The 16,975-nt window shown below is 41.2% G+C and overlaps 1 protein-coding gene across 1 annotated transcript in view; it reads left to right on the top strand.

Annotated features, from left to right (window-relative positions):
- Positions 1–3,948: 3,948 nt before the first annotated feature.
- pip4p2 (phosphatidylinositol-4,5-bisphosphate 4-phosphatase 2) overlaps positions 3,949–16,975 on the top strand; it is a 43,445-nt gene continuing 30,418 nt past the window's right edge. The window contains exon 1 of the mRNA XM_073044571.1: positions 3,949–4,225. Coding sequence (XP_072900672.1) covers positions 4,117–4,225 — 109 coding nt within the window. The 5' untranslated portion in view covers positions 3,949–4,116. The remainder of the gene's footprint in view (positions 4,226–16,975) is intronic.

The following is a 16,975-nucleotide window of genomic DNA, read 5'->3' as shown; positions in this document are numbered from 1 at the left end:
CGTGAGGTAATGTTACAGCTATAGAAGACCTTTGTTAGACTCCAATTGGAGTACTGTGCTCAGTTCTGGTCACCTCACTACTGGAAGGATGTGGATACTATAGAGAGAGTGCAGAGGAGATTTACAAGGATGTTGCCTGAATTGGAGAGCATGCCTTATGAGAATAGGTTGAGTGAATGTGGCCTTTTCTCCTTAGAGTGATGGAGGATGAGAGGTGAACTAATAGAGGTGTATAAGATGATGAGAGGCATTGATCATGTGGATAACCAGAGGCTTTTCCCCCATGGCTGAAATAGCTAACAGGAGGGGCACAGTTTTAAGGTTCCTGGAAGCAGGTACAAGGGGGATGTCAGAGGTTTTTCCACACAGGGAGTGGTGGGTGTGTGGAATGCACTGCCAGTGAAGGTGGTAGAGGTGGATACAATAGGGTATTTTAAGAGACTCTTAAATAGGTACATGGAGCTTAGAAAAATAGAGTACTATGTGATAGTAAAATTCTAGGCAGCTTCTAGTGTAGGTTAAATGACCGGTACAACATTGTGGGCTGAAGAGCCAGTAATGTGCTGTAGATTTCATGTTTCCTTGCTATTATATTCGATTCCCATTGAAATAACTGACAAAATTGCATTTGCCTTCTTTACCACAGACTGAAATCTTGATATTAACCTTCTGAGAGTCTTGCACGACGTCCCTCTGCATCTCTGACGTTTGAGCCTTTTCCCCATTTTGCTAATAGTCCATACTATTGTTCCTTTTAAGAAAATGCACTGAGTCCTGCTGAAAGAAGGCCATAGGTGGGAGCTTAATATCAAAGGATATATTTTAAATTATGGATCTGCACAAAGCCGTGTTATCCCTAATCAGTCCATCTATCCAAATACTTATATATCTGGTCCCCTCGAATACCTTCCAATAACTTTCCCACTACCGATGTCAGGTTCAGCGGCCTATAATTTCTGGGCTTATTCTTAGAGCATTTCTTAAACAATGGAACAACATTGGCTGTCCTCCAGACCTCCGGCACCTCACATCCATAGCTATGGATGTTTTAAAATATCACTGCAAGGGCCCCTGCAATTTCTTAACACTTGCCTCCCACAGGGGTCCAAGGGAAACACATTGTCAGGCCCTGTGGAATTATCCGTCCTAATTTCCCTTAGGACAGAAAACACCTCCTCCGCTGTCATTGGTATAGGGTCCATAATTTCGCTGCTGCATTGCCTCACATCTATAGATTCTGTATCCGTCTCTCGAGTAAATACAGATTCAAAAAATCCATTCAAGATCTCCATCTCTTCTAGCTCCACACATAGATTACCATTCTGATCTTTCAGAGGAGCAATTTTGTCCCTTGCTATCCTTTTGCTATCAATATATCTGTAGAAGCCCTTAGGATTTTTTTTTCATTTTGTTTGCTACAGCAACCTCATGTCTTCTTTTAGCCCTCCTGATTTCCTTAAGTGTTCTCTTGAATTTCTTATACCCAAGTACCTCATTTGTTCCTGCCTGCATATACCTGCAATGCACCTCCTTTTTCTTAATCAGGGCCTCAGTATTTCTTGAAAATCCCCTGAAAAAAGATGTTGGAGCCAAATTCTTTCAGAATCTGATAAGGTCAAGGAGCTATACTGCAATCTGTTTTTGAAATACTTGGACCATAGATCTCTGCTTTCATATGATGATCAGTACATTTGACTCAATAGCATCAAAAGAAAAAAAATAGTACTGATGAAAATTTAAAATCCTGAAGTACAATGCTTGTACTTAGCACAGAAGCCGCCAAGCCTGCTGTGTATTTCCAGTTTTGATTCCATATTGCCATACTCTTCAGTGCTTTGCTTTTGAAAACAAGATCTTTAAGATGAAGTCCATTAGCTAAAGTAGCAAATTAAGTTTCTGTTGAAAATCTTATGGTGCTTAACAACGAATTTTGAAATTCTCTGTGCCAGCCAATAACAATTTTTTCTAATTAATTCTGAGCTTCAGCTAAGTGCCTTCATTCATGTGTTGAAGCCCCGTTATTCAGACTTGGATCCACAGAAATGTGTGTTACTAACCAAAATCCCAACTCTTATGTCAACTAGTAGTCTATAATGTTGCTTAGAGAAGCATCAAATTCTACATTGGTTCAGAAGTTTGGTGTTTCATCAGCATAACACAATGAGAAAACCAGAAAGAAATCAGAAAGCAGTGGATAAATGGACATCTGACACCCCGTATAAACATATGCCTTGAAGTTCAGTTCCATAACACTGTCCATGTTACAATTTTATGCAATGGCAATCAATCTCTCCAGTGTGAAATACTGTTACAACTATTTCTACATTATCTCACACCACTTGGAAATTTGGACAGGCACTTCACGATGTGTGTCATCCAAGCATCAAGTACTTGGTTTTACATCAGAAATCTATGTGATGACATCAATCCCTGTTTGAGTCATCTCAGAGAGACTTGCAACAAGTTATTCTTGGAATGACTGACATTGATCACTCATGTGAAAATGTGGTCTTCTTAGTTCTCAGCTAGACTAGGATATCTGCCAAGTCAGTGAATTATGCCTACAACCCTCAATATACTCCCCAACACACAATTACTTGACTATCAGGTACTGACTTGTGACCCACCAACCATCAGCTCCATCCCTCCTTACTCTATTCTGCACTACCCCTTCTCACCCTGTCCTGATCCTCAAACCTTCCTCCACTCCACCCCTCCTCTCCATTTCCCACCCTCCACTCCCTCCTCCTACTCCCCTCCCTGTCCTTCTTCTCCACCTCCTCCTCTCACCCTAACCTCCTCATTCCTCCACTCCATTCTCTTCCCCACCTCCCCAGTCCCACCGTTCCCTTCCTCTCCAGATCACTTCCCATTGCATTCCCTACAAACCCTCCTTCTCCACCCCCACTTGCTCTAACCACTCCCCTCCATGCCCCACACTCTTTTGGCCTCTTTCCCTCGCTACACTCTCCCCACTCCCATTGCCTTTCTCTTTCCCCATCTCCCCGCTCCTCACCCTCACAACCTTCTTGGTCCCTCTCACCCTCTCAGCCCCTCTCCCCACTCCTTGCTCCCACAACCCCCTCTCACCCACAGCCCTCTCCTCACCCTGCCCCTCGGCCCCCTCTCCTCTCTCCCTACCCCCACTCACCAACAGCCCCCTCCTCGCTCCACATCCCCTCTTCGCAGTCCTCGCCCCCTCTAACACACAGCCTCTCTCACCCTCTCCTCACTCCCTCAGCTCCTCTCCTCGCCCTTTCTCACCCCTCAGCCCCTCCACACTCCTCAGCCCACCTCCACTCTCTCACCCACAGATCCCTTCCTCACCCCCCCTCACGACTCAGCTCTTCTCCCCATTCTTTGGCCCTCTCACCCACTCAGCCCCTCTGCCCCTTCCCTCTCCCCACTCCTTGCTCCTCATTCAGCTCGCCCTCAACCCCTAGCCCCTCCTCACTTCTTGTCCCCTCTTACCCACAGCTCCTCCCTTGACCCCTTCTCAGCCACAGCTCCTCCCTGACCCCCTCTCACCCACAGACTCTCTCCTTGCCCCCTCTCCCCCTTCAGCCCTTCTTTGTACTCCTCACCCTCTCTCTTTGCTCCTCTTTCTTTCTCCTTGCCCCCTCACCCATTTAGCCCCTTTCCACACCCTACCCATTCACTCGATGCCTCTCCTCACCTCGCTCACCTTCTCCGCCCCTCTTTCCACTCCTTGCCCCTCTCACTCACTCAGCCCTCCTCATCCACTATCAGTCCTTGCTCCTCTCACCCCTTACCTTTCTCTGCCCCCCCTCTTTTTGCCCCCTCCCCTCTCCTTGCCTCCTCCCTCGCCCCGCCCCATTATTCAACCACTCCTCGCCCTGTCCCCTCGCTTTCCTGGATCCCTCTCCCTCTTATCCTCCCTTTCCCTCCCATACTCCCTCTCTTCCCAGCCCCTAATCTTTTCACCCCCCCCCCCATGACCCTAACCCACCCCGCCGCCCCCTCTCGCTGGATGGGAATTAAGATTTGCGGGATCACCTTGTGACTGAGTGAAGCTCCTCCCCGGCAGCGGCGTGCCCGTGCTTCTCCTTCAGTCGTGGTTCTGTCCGCTGCCGTGCGGCTGTGTGAGCGGTAATTATGGCTGATACTGATGCGGTGGATGAACGGTCTCCACTGTTATCAGCAAATAACTCTGGTATTGTCACTCCTACAACGCCTTTGTACGTCGAGGAGCCTAGTCCTCGTGGTGAGTGCATGCTGCTTTATTAAAGGAATCACTGAACAAAACTGCAGTTACATTTCCTTTGGTAAAAACAGCCCTTCATATTGAAAGCTGATTATGGGGAGAGAGCTTTCAGATCTCTACAGGCCGACTGCCGCTTGCTTGCATTCCCACAATTTGCAACTGTGTTTCTGGTACAATATTAGGCAAAACAAGAGCATTAATTTTTATTGGGGATGGGAGGGGTCGGCATCCAGCAAAAACTGCCGATTAATGATGCGGAGGGTAAAGCCCCCAGTCTGGAATGCTGCGCACAGAGCCCATTGCAGATGGAGCCAGAGTATTTACTAGGGACGTTGTCAAAAGTATAATACAAGTCAGCAATCTCCATGGCGAATACGTAAGGTTTACGTGCTAACGGATGCGGCAGAAAAATTCAGCAGAGCCTGGTTTTTTGGGGATTAAGTTTAGGGTATGATCGGTTAAAAAATCTGACATTACAAGATGTTGGCGACGTTTGCATTACGTACGCAAAAGATCTGTTGTTGAGGGTCACAAAATGAAATGCAGTACCATCCCGCTGGTGTTATAACGCGCGAGACTATACGAAATAGACTGGACAGGTTGAGTGAATTAAATGATGTGATTTGTTTGGTATTTGATAATGCATTGAAGGCCAATTGTTGATTTTTCAAAAGCTTCCCATTAATAAAATTGTACTGTCCAATTGAGAAACTGGCCCTAATATGTGTACTTGTGTCAACTTTAAGAGGTCAAAAACTGATGCAAACCTTGTCTGAGTTTAAGTGGTCAAGGGCTGGTGAAATGCTTATCTGGGTGTCAACTTGTATTTGTATAATATCCATTAATGTACAGGAAAAAAAAACTAGGAAGTGTCTCACAATGTAGACTAGGATAAAAATAGTAGGAGAAGGAAGAGACTGGGACATGCGGATGGAGCCGCCTAAGAGACCATAAGGTGGTAACCTGATATGCACTTACAAAAAATCTTACAGCCCAGCTGTATATTGTGAGTAAGGTCTTAGAAATAAGAAGTACTGTACCAGGTTAAAGGGTTATATGTTCTAAAAATTACAAATAAAATAATTGGGGAAGAGAATCCAGTATTCATACAAAAAGACTAGGCCCCTTTTCTATTCAATGGGTTTGCAAGTGAAGTAGGCATTATTACAGATAGTTCTAAGGAGATTATCCTCAAAACTAGTCCATGAGCCATTGCTACAATTCCTGCAAACAGATGTGTGTTTTACGGTGACTGCTGAACAATGCTTTCTCTGATAGAAGAATCTTGAAACAGATATGCAGTATTTGCATTACTGTTTGTGCAGCTCCTGTAAAAAGTATTCCTCAGTTTCACCAAGGTAGCATTGATGGTATCTGCAAACATTATCCAGGCCTTATGTTCTGTTATTAAAATATTCTTTTGTTCAGCATAATAATTCAGGTATTGGAGGCACCTGTGCAATTGGGCCTTCTGTTAGGATCGACCTTCACAGTTGGAACCTCACAATGAGTCGTTTGCTGAATTAAGTTATAGTCATCTCTGTTTGCAAGTACTGGCATTTCAGTTCTCCTGAGTATGCTTTGGTATAAGCTCAGTTCTTGACATCTTTGTTCAATCTTACCAGAAAAACAACTTCCATTCAGGAAAACTATATCGTGTTTGGGAAATTAAAGACTCGTGGAAACTAAAATCTGTTTGGGGAACCATTTTAAAATGAGATAATTAAGGGTTGGAAATTTGAGAATGTATCTTTTTCCTAGCATTTTCAACTTTCCCTTTTTCAGTGTCTCAATTACTCGATTTGGATGATCAGTATTAGAAATGGGACAAACTCTGCATAATTATTTGAAATGTATGTTCTGTGTCAAAGCACAATTGCCTGAATGTTATGTCCTCTGAATTTGTCTGCTGAAGGAAATAGATACTTCCTATTCGTCCAAGTAGAATCCTTGAAATGTTATCCACTGCCATTAAGTCCTGTCCTGTTTAAAGAACAGAGGCTAGTATTTCAGCTATGACATAACAGATGTTTTAAGCAGTTCATGGATTACTTTCCTTCCCATGTTTTGAACTATAGCTAACTTAAATGAAATGTCCCATCTACCACCTTGTTTGTCTGCTGCCCTCAGTGATGAGAGGATTTACAATGTGCGGTCTACTTCTCAGTATACTATAATTTATTGTATTTATTTGACTTACCCATGTGAATTGCCCAGTACTACTTCATGGAGAATTCATAGCATAGGGGTGGTGGAGAAGAAGAATAGGGATCTCTGAAAACTGCTTGCACTAAAACTTTCCATAACATGACGTCCATCATCTGCACTTTAAGAAATATGAGGTTGAAAAAAATAATATTTTTACACACATTCCACATGAATTTTATTGTACATCAATTTTTGGAGGAGTGATTTGTGAATTCTCTAACGATGAATTTCAACAACATAAGTGACTGTAGTGCAGGGTCGTGTGTGGGACGGATGATTTTATGCAGGTGTTAAACTTTTAACCTCATAATATCCTGATTATTTTCTTTAAAATAATAATTAAATGTTAGTTACACATAATGTTCATTTAAAATGTAATTGATGACTATCTTTCATAAAACAATGCCTTTCCAAATGATGATTCTTCAGAATTTTCCATCGATGTGCCCATTAGCACTTGAATTAGGCTGACTGGTCAGTGATAGGGTCCATTCCTTTTTTAAGCAATATCACATTAACAACTGCACTGTTCTGTCAGGTCTGCATCCAAGAATGATTGGAAAATATGAATACAAAACATCAGAAGCACGTGAAGGAAAGAAGCATATGGCCCTTTGAGTATGTTCTACTTTTAAATAATTTTAATGTAATTCAAAATTTTTTAAATTATCCAGTCTGTTCTCTGTTCGTCCATCACTGTTTGGTTTGGATCAGCTACCAAACAAGACAAGAATAGACTCCAAAGAACCGTCAGGACTGCGGAAAGGATTATTGGTGTGAAGCTGCCCTTGATCCAGGACTTGTATGTATCTAGAGTCAGGAAGCGAGCAAGCAGCGTTATTGTAGACCCATCACACCCTGGACATCACCTGTTCCAACTCCTTCCTTCTGGTAGGCCTTTAGATCACTGTATGCCAGGACAAATAGGTACAAGAACGGTTTCTTTCCGTATGCCATCAGTCTTATGAGCACTTGAATTTTAGTCTATTGTAAATCAAGTCCACCTGTACATTCAATGAGGTGGACCTCATTGTATATAGTTTATGATTATTTGCACTATTGTTTTTGTTTGCTTTTAATTCTGTACAGAGAGAGCTCATGGAAGCCAGCATCAAATTCCCTGTATGTGTCCCCATACTTGGCGATAATAAAGGATTCTGATTCTGAAATAAGGCCATGGACCAACTGGCCTTGAATTCAGCTTTGCTTTCCCTCTTGTTTTATTATTTTTCAAAAGACCATGTCTCATTTTCTTAAGCTCCAGTGTGTGTGGGCTCAACCTGTTTAACCTTTCCTTCCCAAAAATGTTACCTGCAGTGCAAGTATAAATTTGCTATTCTGCAGTGTGGTCTCTCACAGATTTTTGCATGGTAGGGGAATTAAGGGTTATGGGAGAAAGGCAGGGAGGTGAAGATGAGTTCATGCATAGATCAGCCATGATCTTATTGAATGGCGAAGCAGGCTCGACGGGCCAGATGGCCTACTCCTGCTCCTATTTCTTATGTTCTCACCATGCACTGTACAGCTCTAGCAAGATTTCTCTATTTCTGTACCTAGCTTTTGCCATAAAGGTCAGCATTTGATTTGCCTTCTGAACTACTCATTGCCATTTGATCCAATATCCTCTTTGTTTTTAGGTTGGAGTTTGGGTATTGTACAGCGATTGACTTATGACACTTCAAGCACTTCCCCCCTTCACTGGGCACAAATCAGGAGTGTTATGGAATACTCTACACTTGTCTGGAGGAGTATAGCTCCACTAACTCAAGAAGATGGAGTTTATCCATTAAACTACAAGATGCTTTAATTTTTAAACAAACCCTTATTGGAACTGATGATTTAGCCTATTAGATAGATAGATAGATAGATACTTTATTCATCCCCATGGGGAAATTCAACATTTTTTCCAGTGTCCCATACACTTATTGTAGCAAAACTAATTACATACAATACTTAACTCAGTATAAATATGATATGCATCTAAAATCACCCTCTCAAAAAACATTAATAAATAGCTTTTAAAAAGTTCTTAAATAGTTTACTAAAATACATTGAATGGAAACTTAAGCTCAGTCCTAACCCCAGCACTTTAACATATCTTGCCCCTGGCGGTTGAATTGTAAAGCCGAATGGCATTGGGGAGTAATGATCTCTTCATCCTGTCTGAGGAGCATTGCATCGATAGCAACCTGCCGCTGAAGCTGCTTCTCTGTCTCTGGATGGTGCTATGCAGAGGATGTTCAGGGTTTTCCATGATTGACCGTAGCCTACTCAGCGCCCTTCGCTCTGCTACCGATGTCATACTCTCCAGTTCTGTGCCCACGACAGAGCCCGCCTTCCTTACCAGCTTATTAATACGTGAGGCGTCCCTCTTCTTAATGCTGCCTCCCCAACACGCCACTGTATGAATATTGATTGCTTTGTTTCTGCCATAACAATGATACTTGCACTTTGGAAAGTACTGTACTTCATTGGCAGTCAACTGATTTGGGATGTTGTGAAAGGCTGTATCTATATGCACATAATTTGTTTTTGTTGCTAATTTAGTTGGTAATGGTATTCTGGACAGATAGTATGTATTGTATTTAATAAATATCAGTTTAGGCATATAACTGAGGATGTGACATGACTTTACATTTGTAGGTGATTGCAGTGTTTAGTGCTGCATGTAATATGTACTGCAGATGATGCAAGCTTATTTATAAGCGAAGTTGTGGACAGTCTAAAACTTGGAATATTTATCCATATATTGAAAGGGTCTGGTTAAATTTCATTGAATTCATTAGCATCTTTGTGCATTTATCTTCAGAGGTAACTTGACATAGATGGATTGCATTATTGCAACAAGTTTTTAATAATTAAAAAGGCTGGAAAGTGAAGCTAAGTGCTAAAATAAGTTAGTGATAACCTAGAATCATCTATGTGACCCACCTTTACACACTATTAAGCATTTTACTATAATTTCAATGAATAGGTAACTGGAACCATAAATATGTTCAATAAAGAAAGGGGTTGTATATGTAAAGATTCCATAAGATGATGCCTTTTCCTTGCACTAATCTCAGAGTCTTTTATCCCTATATACAACAATCTACCCATCTTTTTGAGTGACTGGGCCTACACAGCCCTCTTGGATAGAGAATTCAAAGATCCATCTACCTCTGTGTGAAGAGATTTTCTTTTTAACTCAATCCTAAATCTGAAGACCCTCCTAAATTTTTAGATTGTGACCCGGTTCTAGGCATCCCACCATAAGCACTCTTGACGAGAGTGCTGCATGTTTCAGTGAGTTTGCCCTTCATTCTTTCAAAGTGAAAAGAACAGTTTCCCTTTCTGTTTAATGTAATGGATATGGCCAATAATCCATTGTGGGTAAACCCCTCCCACCATTGAACAGTTACATGGAACACTGTCACAGGAAAGGAGCATCCATCATCAGGGACCTCCACCACCCAACCACCCAGGATGTATTTTCTTCTCAATGCTACCATCAGGAAGAAGGCACAGGCCTCAGGACTCACACCACCAGGTTCAGGAACAGTTATTACCCCTCTATCATTAGGCTCTTGAACCAAAGGGGATAACTTCACTCAACCTTACTTGCCCCATCACAGATCTTCCCACAACCTATGGATTCACTTTCAAAGACTCTTCATCGCATGGTCTTGTTTTTTTATTACTTATTTATCATTATTGTTATTATTAATATTTATTTCTTTTTGTATTTGTACTGCTTGTTGTCTTTTGCACAACTCATTGAACACCAAGTTGGTGCAGTCTTTCATTATGGTTATTATATTATGAATTTTTAAGTATGTTTACAATGAATCTCAGGGGGTGTATATGGTGACGTACAGTACATGTATTTTGATAATACATTTACGCTGAACTTCGAACCTTCTGAGGAAGTAGAAGTGCTGGTGTGCTTTCTTAGCCCTGATATCTACATAGTTCACATCTACATCTGTAGTTGTGAACTTACCATGATTCAGGACGTTTACAGGACAGGTGTGTAAAAAGGGCCCATAGGATCACTGGGGACCCGAGTCACCCCAACACAATCTATTCCAGCTACTATCATCCAGGAAGTGGTAGAGCAGGGTAAAAGCCAGAATCCGGGATAGCTTCTTCCACCAGGCCATCAGACTGATGAACTCACACTGATTTGAGTGTACCCTATATTACACTGACTGTTCTATTTATTATAAAATACTATGATGCACTTTGCACATTTAGATGGAGACATAACATAAAGATTTTTACTCCCCGTGTATGTGAAGGATATAAGAAATAAAGTCAATTCAATTCAGTTCGACCAGACAATCAGGACCTCCGAACAATATTCAAGATGTTGGCTACAAATTTTAACAGGAGATAGAAAAGGTATGTCAAAAAGTATGTTATAGTCATAGCAGATTTCAATTTACAGGTGGATTGGGCAAATCAGGTTGTTGCTGGATCCCAAAAGGAAGAATTTGTAGAATGCCAACAAAGTGGCTTTTTAGAGCAGCTCAAGCTTGTGCCCACTAGGGGATCAGCTATTCTAGATTGGGTGTTGTTCAATGAACCGAGATTGATTAGAGAGCTTAAGGTAAAGGAACCCTTAGGAAATAGTAATCATAATATGATCGAATTCACCATGAAATTTGATAAGGAAAAAACTGAAGTCAGATGTATCAGTATTATAATGGAGTAAAAGGAACTACAGAGACATGAGAAAGGAACTGGCCAAAATTGACTGGAAAAGAACACTGGCAGGGTTGTCAGCTGAGCTGCAAAAGCTGGAGTTTCTAGGAGCAAGTTGGAAAGTGCCAGAAGCATACATCCCAAAGAAGAATAAGTATTCTAAAAGCAGGATAATGCACCCGTGACTGACAGTGGGAATGAAACCAACCAAAGAGATGGCATATAATAGAGCAAAAATTAGTGAGAAGCGAGAGGATTGTGAAGCTTTAAAAAACCAAAGGAAGGCAACTAAATAAGTCATAAAGAAGGAAAAGATGGAATATGAAGTTAAGTTAGCCAAAAAGAAGATACCAGAAGTTTCTTCAGATATACAAAGAGTAAAAGAGAGGCGAGGGTTGTTATCAGACCGCCGGAAAATGATGCTGACGAGGGAGAAATGGGAGACAAGGAAACGACGGATGAACTGAGTAAATATTTTGCATCACTCTTCACAGTGGAAGATGGTAGTGGTATGCTAGAAGTTCAAGATTGTCAGGGGGCAGAAGAGAGTGAAGTTGCCATTACTAGGGAGAAGATGCTTGGGCATCTGAGGGTAGATAAATCACCTGGACCAGATGGTTTACACCCCAGGGTTCTGAAAGAGGTGGCTGTAGAGACTGTGGAGGCATCAGTAATGATCTTTCAAGAATCACTAGATTCTGGAATGGTTCTGGGAAACATCACTCCACACTTCAAGAACGGAGAGAGGCAGAAGAAAGGAAATGATAGGTCAGTTAGTCTGACTTCAGCGGTTGGGAAGATGTTGGAGTCGATTGTTAGAGATGTGGTTTCAGGGTACCTGGATGCACATGATAAAATAGGTCAAAGTCAGTATGGTTTAAGGCAGAGGTTGATAAGTTCTTTACTAGTCGGGATGAAGGGTTATAGGAAGAAAGCAGGAGACTGGGACTCCGAGGGAAATGGATCAGATATGAAATGGCAAAACAGACGGGAAAGGCCAAATGGCCTAATTCTGCTCCTATAGCTTATGGTCTTCTTGACTTGGACAAGTTACTGGTGACATTTACACCCAGGAATTTGAAGCTGTCAGTCACCCCACCTCCTAAAGTCAATGACTAGCTCTTTTGTTTTTCTGGCATGGAGGGAAAGGTGTTTCTATTGACACCATGCCACCAGGCTCTGTCTCCTTCCAGTACTCCAGCTCATCATTATTTGAGAGCTGGCCCACTATGGTGACATCACCTGTGAACTTGTAGGTGGAGTTAGAAAAGAATCTGGCCACAGATCCACGAGTATTTAGAGAGTAATATGTTGAGCTGAAGACCCAGCCTTGCGGAACACAAGTGTTGAGGATAATTGTGGCAGAGATGTTGTTTCTCATCCTTACTCATTGCTGTGTTATTAGTCATGAAATAAAAGATTCAGTGGTAGGGGGGAGATGCTGAGTCCGGGTCTTGGAGTTTGGAGATCAGTTTGTTTTGAATTTGTAGTAGAGATATAGTCTATATAACCATAAGATAAGAGTAGAATTAGGCCATTTGTCTTTTTGAGTCTGCTGCACCATTCCATCATGGCTGATTTGTTATCCCACTCAATCCCATTCTCCTGCCTTCTCCCTGTACCCTTTGACTTCTTGACAAATCAGAAACCATCAGGCTTCATTCTAAATATACTTAATGACTTGGCTACCACAGCCACCTGTGGTAATGAATTTTGCAGATTTCATCATTCACTCTGGCTAAAGAAGTTCATCCTCATCTTGGTAGTAAATGGATGTCCCTCTATTCTGAGGCTGCCCTCTCTGGTCCTCGACTCTCCCACTACAAGGAAACTTTCTTTCCCCATTCATTCTAATCACGGCCTAATTCAATAGGTTTCCTGAGAACCCTCCCTCATTCTTCTAAACTCCAGCAAGTACAGGTCCAGAGCCATCCAATGCTCCTCATATGTTAACACTTTCATTCTTGGAAGTAATCTCATGAACATTCTTTGGACCCTCTCCAATGCCAGCACATATTTTCTTAGGTCAGGCGCCCAAAATTGCTCTCAATACTCCATGTGGTCTGATTAACATTGCATTTGCCTTCATTAACACTGGCTCAACCTACAAGTTAACCTTTAGGGAATCCTGCACAAGGACTCCCAAGTCCCTTTGCACCTCTGGTTTTTGAATTTTCTCCCTGTTTAGAAAATAGTCTGTGCCTTTATTCCTTCTATCAAAGTGCATGACCATACACCTCCCCATACCATATTGTATCTGCCACTTCTTTGCCCATTCTCCCAATCTCTTAAGTTCTTCTGCAGACACCATGCTTCCTTGACATTACCTGCACCTCCACCTATCTTCATATTGTCAGCAAACTTGGCAACAAAGACAACAATTCTGTCATCCAAATATTGATGTATAATATTGAACTTGAAACTGCTCACTCTCTCCACTTCTGATCCCTCTACGAGGATTGGTATATGTTCCTTCATCTTACCCTTCCTGAAGTCCAGAATCAGCTCTTTTGTCTTACTGATGTTGAGTGCATGGTTGTTGCTGTGACAGCACTCCATTAATTGGTTTATCTCGCTCCTGTACGCCCTCTCGTCTCCATCAGATTCTACCAGCAATGGTTGTATCATCAGCAAATTTATTGATAGTATTTGAGTGTGCCTAGCCACGCAGTCATGTGTATATAGAGAGTAGAGCAGTGGGCTAAGCACACACCCCTGAGGTGCACCAGTGTTGATGGTCAGCGAGGAGGAGATATTATCACCAATCCACACAGATTACGGCCTTCTAGTTAGGAAGTCTGGGATCCAGTTGCAGAGGGAGGTACAGAGGCCCAGGTTCTGTAACTTGTCAATCAGGATTGTGGGAATGATGGTGTTAAATGTTGAGCTATAGTCCATGATATGGCTATTTGTATTGTCCAGGTGGTCTTAAGGCTGTGTGAAGAGCCATTGAGATTGCATCTGCTGTTGACCTATTGTGACAATAGGCACATTGCAGAAAAGATGTTTTCACTAAGAGTCTCTTTTCTGTTGATTAGTGTCAAAAAAGCCAAACTAAATCCACTGTGGTTCAATGTAAAAAGAATACAACTTGAAAACTTACAAGGGGGGGAAAATACTTTTTATAGGCACTGTATTGGAGTATTCTTACCATTACAGTTTCATTACTCTACCCACAATGATTCTACATGTTCAGATTCTACGTAACCCACTTCTAAGGATTTGATTTCAGTGTTTATCAACAGTGACACCCCATCCCCTCTGCTTACCCCATCCTCAGCACTTTCACTTTGGCTCAATTCCTCCTGCTAACTTAAACTAAGTTAAATAATAAACTGGCAAATATTGGTCCCCCTCAGGTTCAGGTGTAATTTCTGCACTCCTCTTTACCGCACCCCCCCCCCCCCATCCCTTCCGAGCCACGAGACCTAGTACCAGAGACCCGACCATTACAGCTTCCCGCAAGTATCGCTGCAGAACCGCCCGCCTGGCAATTAGATCTCACTGTAGATCTCCACCACCCAGACCGCAGGAACTGACCTTGCATGCGAGTACATTCTGACCAGGGTATGAGGCCCACTGGCTACCCTCACCCGGTTTAGCCCGCCTGTCGAAGTGGTGTACTGGGGTGTGCTGCTGTTGCATGCAACAGCTACTTGGAGCCACGGTTGAGAGCTGAGTGTCTGGTGGGGAAGGTAACATTCAAGATATGTTCAAATTCCTCATAGTGCCTAACTTGGTGAAGTAGTGAAATCATTTCATTTCCACTCACGGCTGTTTCTGGCATTTCCATGTCTCAGTGCTTGCAACCACAGTGAGCAAAACAGTTCCATATTGTCCTGCATCTTATTTATCGCCAACTATCAGTGGCAAAAATCACTACTCTTTGAACACAAATGCACGCATTTGACATTATTTAAAAACGGTTTGATCCAAGCACGGTTTAGTGTCTAATGGCCACACAAGCACTCATGACTGACACTAGTTAGAAACTGTTCAGCAACAGTCTCCTGTCCCAATGAAGTAGCATTGTGTACCGTCTGTTTTCTCAATTAGTTTTTGTTCCTCGAGCTGCCCCAAATAAACAGTTGCCTGATTAACCGATGGCCCAATTAACCGGAATCCATTGTATATGATTTCCTCGTATCATAAATCTGTAATGACTGTCTAATCCTATTATTATTTATAAAATCTTGATTAATAATAGATTCAAGCGTTTTCCGAAAATACTGATATCCAGCTAACTTGTCCTCAGTTTCCCATTTTCACTTCCTCTACCAGCTCACTTTCTCAATGCTACTTTCCATTCTATGGGAATTGTTTTAGATATCTATGGTAATTTAGAAGCTAACAACCGGTACATTTTCTATCTCAATAGCTGTCTGTCCAAAATGTAGAGTTAAGCATCATCAGACCGTGTTGGTTTATTAGCCCCCAGTCCATATTTCTCTGGTACAATACAACATTTTAGTTATGGCAACACCATCCAGCTCATTCATCTAAGACCTTTTGTAAATCACTACTTTTAATGTAGACACAAAATATTTGTTTAATTTTCTTATTTCCCCAAAATCTTCTCCTGTCACAGTCTGTAAAGAAACTACTTTTATCTTTTTGATATTTTTTCTTATATACCCACAGAAGCTTTTACTGTCTGTTTTTATATTTCTGTAGATTTCTCATTTAACAGCTGGTTATATTTTCTTTTTGGAAGCTCTATAGCTTTTTAAGTCAGCAAATACTGTACATCTGAAGTCTAATAAATGAAAGATGATTAAAAGCATGTTTGTATTTCAAAAGTATGTAAGTGGTTGTAGACTGCTTTGAGGACATCATAAGGTATTACATAAAAATTCCAGTCTACTTTAGCAGTTATTGTTTTCTAGCACTTAAGTGAGCTAACCTTTTAAGTTTTTAAAAATTCTGTAATGCTACTGAAGGTTTTTCTTCCACTCTTTAAATAAAATATGCAGGTCTGTTAATATCTTACCCATTGACTCAGAACAAAGCAAAGCAGCACACTACATTTGACAAAGTGGATGACATAAGGCATGATGTAAAATGAAACAGCATATGAAATAAAGTGAAGATGTTTCAGTTCCCAGGCCACAATGTAAATTTGCCTAGATTCCACTCTTCCCTCGAAACTGTGAAGGTCTGTGGTCACACAGTAGCTGAAATGCTCCTGTAAACTTTGTTGTCATGCACCTCAAATTTTCTTTTATATAATGTTACTGGAATTTTGAAATTATATTTTCATATAAATTGAGTATAAATTATATACAAGGAGACTTCATTAAATCCTTCAATTAAGAAATAAAATTAAAAAATGTCATTTTTCAGATATCACCCTAAATATTTACAGTATGCTTATTACAAAAAAAGCGTTTAAAGTGCCACACAGTTTTCAGGCCGTGTGTATGTGTATGTATGTAATGCATTTTGAGAGAGTGATTTAGATGCATATCATATTTTTACTGAGTAATTTTATGTAATTAGTTTTGCTAAAACAAGTGTATGGGACATTGGAAAAAATGTTGAATTTCCCCATGGGGATGAATAAAGTATCTATCTATCTATCTATCTATGTGCGTGTGTGTGTATATATGTATATGTCTGTGTGTGTGTGTGTGTGTGTGCAATTTTTCCAGAAAAATTGGGATATTTTCCAAAATGCAATAACAAAAACCTGTGATATGTTAATTCACATGAACCTTTATTCAACTGACAAAAGTACAAAGAAAAGATTTTCAATAGTTTTACTGACCAACTTAATTGTATTTTGTAAATAACACAAATTTAGAATTTGATGGCTGCAACTCACTCAACAAAAGTTGGGACAGAGTTAAAATAAGA

The sequence above is a fragment of the Hemitrygon akajei genome, chromosome 1 (assembly GCF_048418815.1).
Source record: "Hemitrygon akajei chromosome 1, sHemAka1.3, whole genome shotgun sequence".
In the NCBI taxonomy this organism is placed as follows: domain Eukaryota; kingdom Metazoa; phylum Chordata; class Chondrichthyes; order Myliobatiformes; family Dasyatidae; genus Hemitrygon; species Hemitrygon akajei.
Note: the sequence above shows the minus strand (reverse complement) of the source record. Positions and strands in the feature narration are given on the sequence as shown.